Here is a 4743-nt window from a genome sequence, read left to right as displayed (position 1 = left end):
AGAAGTTACTTTTAAAACCTCTCACTGTGTTCACAATATTGATAACTCTTTCCTGTCTGGAAATTACAATGTTGTTGTTGTTTTAATAAGACAATTACAGTTGTCTTTGTAAGCTTTGGCTTACTGGTTTTGATTTGTGATGTGCACGGGGTAATTCTGTCACATTAAAAAGTTATTAGAATCTGGTTTGGAAAGCAGTTAATAGGTCATCTACAGCTCGTAGCTCTGTAAAAGTTTTATGTGTGCTTATTTCCGCACAAATGTAATGCGGCAACGTCTCTCTGAAAAGGAGATACCTTTTTTATTTAACATGGCAAAGTTATTTTGAAATTTCTGACTTCCTTGCAGGTCTGTGTCATACCATTACTTAGGTTTTTAGGCATTTTAAACCGATAATTTCATTTCTGAGAGCTCAGGCGGAACAATACTACAAATCTGTTACTATTTGACCACATCGTTTCTTTAATGACACCAGTAAAAAATTCATTATGTGTTTATAATTAATATATTTAATTAAATAATTAATTAAAATATTAATTTTTAAAATTAGTTAACGATGATTAGCACTTGACTAAGTGACAGTGGGCCGTGCTGATCTGGGGCAATTCCAGTATCACCAGCAGATTTAGGTTTTTTGGAATTGAGCCTACCTGTACCCCTAAGCAACTAAGTCCGGGGTTGTAGATGATGAGCCAGATTTGTGCCTTTTGCTGTGTTCCTGGTGAAGGGAACATGATCCCAGCTGGTTTTAGTCACTAGAGCAATCCATGAGGGGTATCGCTGGCTTTCTGTACATTAAAGCAGTCCTGAGGTTGCTTCTGTGAGTTCGATAGCACCTGCTGGCTGGGGGATCTGGGGAAAGTGCAGAAGCAGAATTAAGGTCCTTCCCTCCTCCTGTGGGCAGTAAAACAGACATCCAGCCAAGCAAGACACAGTACTTCTGGTTTTACTGCATATTGCTCTTTCTTCATTTTGGACAAATGGATGAAAGTAAATAGGTGAGGCTAATCGGTGAGTTGAGTGGTTAGAATGTCATAGTAATTTGTTAATAAAATGCCTGAAGGTGCACAGAAGGTCTTGTCACTGATGAGTAAAAAATAATCGCGTCAGAAAACTGAAGTGTATGTTTCAAGGAGATCCTGTTGCAAAAGTTTCATGCTCTCATTTTCTCTGAATCCACTTTTTTGTAAAAATCAGTAGACAGATGGGATTGTGGCACTGGCAGAGATACTAAAGAGTGCTTCTTTATTTGTTAGATCTTCTCTGTGTGAGTAGTCCTAGAATAGGAATTATTTCAATTTAGTCCTCTTGGTAGACTCTTGCACTCCAATATAAATTTTTAGAGCACACTAAGGATTCATAACATAGTTTGCAATGTAGATGATACAAAATGGAGAGGAAAAGGTGTTTCCTAGAGTGACAGTGATGCTAAGGGGAGCCTGTGTCCTGCAAAACTGTAGGCCAAGTGTCTCAGAAAAATACGGGGGCTGTATTTCAGAGTACCAACTTCTTACTTTTTGGAGGGAAAATATTTATGTCACTTATATGTAAATATATCATGGGAAGGAGTACACAGGGGACGTAAAGCACTGTTCCTGTGTCTTCCATAGTACATATATGGGTGAGTAATTCCTTGCGAATTGCAAGTCCTATTGACTAACCTGTTGCAAGGTCAGGTTGATGTTACTAATGTCCTCCTGCCAAAGTATGGTAGTGGGTATAGTTTTGCAGATAATTCTGGACATTTCATACATTCTCTATATAGAATTCTGTACCTCTAGATCTGTCTTCTCTCAGCAACGTTTTTCTTTCGCCAGTAAGGCATGAAATGGATGGATTTTTCCAGTGAGACATACGGCAAAATGAAGCTGTTGTCTGTAAAGCTGCATCTACAGTAGCTTTTCCACAGCATAAATAAATTGTTTGAGGAGGTGAGGGAAGAGACCTTTTCTAACCTGCAGTACAACAGTGCTGATAAGAATTTCTGGTTCAAACTAGGGCTAAAACAGGAATAGTTTTGTCCATGACGGTTGCATTTGTGGTGGTATAATCAAGAACAGGATTTGGGCTTGATACGGTTATTGTGCTTGTTTGTTTTGTTTTGTTTTTTAACAAAAAGCTCTCTTTTTCTTAGATAATAACACTGGTCCATGTACTGTCTACTTTTAATTTCAGGTGGTGGAAAAATAAGAAACAAAATGAAACCTTTCCAAAGTGCTTGTCTTTTCAAGAGCCTGCTTGCCAGTTGCTATTGTCACGGTCAACTTCAGAGCTGTCTTCTCCCTCCTGTTGTAAAGAAGATAGGTTATGTGGTGGGACTGCACAACTGTGGATTTTGGAGGCCAAAATCTTTATTGGACACAGCTAGATTCACTCTGTCTTTTAACAGTCAGCATAGGAAAAAACATCAGGATTCTCAAGCATTGTGGAAGCATGAGGCTGTGCAGAAGTATCTGGAGACTCTAAGCAAGGAATACCAGCAGGTTAGTCATCTGTTAAGTGCTGACTCAATAAATGACTTTGAGGAAAGAACCCTGAGGCGGAGATGTGCCGACCTGTCCCCCATTGCAGCTGCATTTCAGGAAATCAAAGAGGCTGAGAGAGAAGTTCAGGAGTTAGAAGCTATGTGCAGAGGTAAGAACACATCTACTTGCTTCTTTGAAAACAGTAGCTTTGCTTGCGATAAACTTCATTGCCCAGCCTTTGAGGAAACCTTTTAAGTAAGTTAAGCCAGCCCTGGAACACCCCCTGGTCCCATGCTCCTGGGAGCATGCACACTGTTAGGGCTTTCTGCACCCAGCCACATCCTTCCATTTTTCATCTCACCTCACTTCAGTTTGAGGTCTTAATACAGCCAACTGGGGAGAGTGGGGCTCGTCTGGAACCTCAGGGCTATCCATCTAGCAGAAACAGTTTGGAAATGTTTGGTTTAAGGTTGTGTTTTGGTAGAACCGAGAGCAGTGTGATCTGAAGAAAAAAAAATCAGCAAGCCTAATGCATTTGATAGATGCAGGCTTCAGCCATGTTATTTAAAATGTGATGCCATCTAGTCAGTTCATGGATACTTACTGAGCAAAGTATATAAACTTTCCTTAGGCTCTGAACTGTCAGCTTCCCATTTAAATGACAAAAGCTTTCTTCAAAAATATTTGAGGAGTCCTTTAAGGAATAAAAACTGATGGTTGTCTAAGAAGCTGTTGCTTTTCAATACTCTGCTACAGTAGAAGTTGTGGTAAAAAAGAATTAAAAATTGTCGCTGTTTCTGATACCATTCAGGAATAAGAAAGTATACAGGGAGTAAAAGAATTTACAAAATAAGTAACAGTGCAATATTTTGAGAAAAAAAAAATGTTAGAAGTCTGAGAAGAGGTCCACACAGTAGGAAAGAAAAAAATGTCATCCACTGGGCTACACAGATAGATATTAAGCCAAGAGAGGGAAACATTGCCCTGGAGAGAATGAGGCTTACATTAAAGAAGGGAAGCAAGGGAAAAGCAAAGAACAGGAGAAATGGGTAGCCAGTGGTGTAAATGGAGGAGGGTGCAAGTTCATGGTGCCTTTCAGAGAGAACCAAGAGGTGCTGACAAAACAGTAAAAGCCATATTGAAATAAAGCTGGTAAAAATGTAACTTGTTTACAAAGGTGGAAAACATTTGTATTCTTTCGTTTTAGCAATAAATAGATGTTTGCTTTTGGAAAAAATGGTGGTTATTGAAAAGTTTTAATCCCCAACCCTCTCAAGTCTCTTCACTGGAGAACGAGGAAGAGGAATGAAGGTGAGGAGGGACAAAAATTTAACAATGAAAAAGAAATGTTCTTGGAAGAATTAGAAAGTAATAAGAAAACACTGGAAAATTCATACTTCAACTTAAAAAGGCTATTTTTGGATCAAGTAAATATAATGAAAAATTCTTCTAATTCCGTAAATTATTATGTGGATGAATGGAGTGGCTTCTAGTTGAAAGAAGGGAAAAGAAAAGAATGACAGAAAATTGCAGCCAAGAAGTTAATTAAATGGAGCCACATTATGTTACCTGTACTGTTCTTTGTGTGGCGAAGTTAAAACACAGATGTTCCCTTCATTTGACTGCTCTTTGTTTTCTGTTTAGCTCCCTAACTGGTCCTCTTCGCTGTAGTACCTGAATTCCTCATAATTGCTACAGGATTTTATATTTGCAACACTCAGTGAAGCAGAAAAAATACTATTTCCCCGTTTGCCACTGGTGATGTGAGTCACGGGGTAGATTAAGTGAATTCTTAAAGTCGGGTTTGCAGAGAGGTTGGAATGGGACATCAATCCTTTGAACTTTAAGCTCGGTGGTCACCACCAGACCATTCTTTTACCTCTGCTGACAGTAGTTAATTTGATACTGTTTATTTAACTAGTCCATAATGATGCTTTTTGGACCAGCTAGAAGCCTTTGATCAGTGTCCAGTTTGGGTTGGAGATGTGACATACTGGTAGGGAAATTTATACAGTTCTTGCCTTATGTACAGGGGATGCCAGGTTCAAGTGTTGATCTTTCAACTTTTATTTAAAGAAAAAAGCCCCCAGAGCGTAAAGTAAAAACTGTGATATGGAGGACCTGCTGCTGTCCTTGCCCAGTATACAAAGCTGATTCAACATCTCAGCCCATTTAGTTCTTAAGACTTGCTGCTGGGGCCACCAGTCAATGTGTGTGTGTGTTGGCTGCTGTGAACGGGAACCAGATGCCCAGAGGTGTGGAGCCCGCACTCCTTGCG

General features: G+C 39.4%; 1 protein-coding gene across 1 annotated transcript in view; it reads left to right on the top strand.

Moving 5' to 3' along the window:
• The first annotated feature begins 2180 nt into the window (after nucleotides 1–2180).
• The window catches only part of MTRF1 (mitochondrial translational release factor 1), an 11816-nt gene continuing 9253 nt past the window's right edge, over nucleotides 2181–4743 (top strand). Inside the window, exon 1 of the mRNA XM_010294427.1 lies at nucleotides 2181–2634. Coding sequence (XP_010292729.1) covers nucleotides 2199–2634 — 436 coding nt within the window. The 5' untranslated portion in view covers nucleotides 2181–2198. The remainder of the gene's footprint in view (nucleotides 2635–4743) is intronic.

The sequence above is a fragment of the Phaethon lepturus genome, unplaced genomic scaffold, assembly GCF_000687285.1.
Source record: "Phaethon lepturus isolate BGI_N335 unplaced genomic scaffold, ASM68728v1 scaffold14749, whole genome shotgun sequence".
Lineage (NCBI taxonomy): Eukaryota > Metazoa > Chordata > Aves > Phaethontiformes > Phaethontidae > Phaethon > Phaethon lepturus.
Note: the sequence above shows the minus strand (reverse complement) of the source record. Positions and strands in the feature narration are given on the sequence as shown.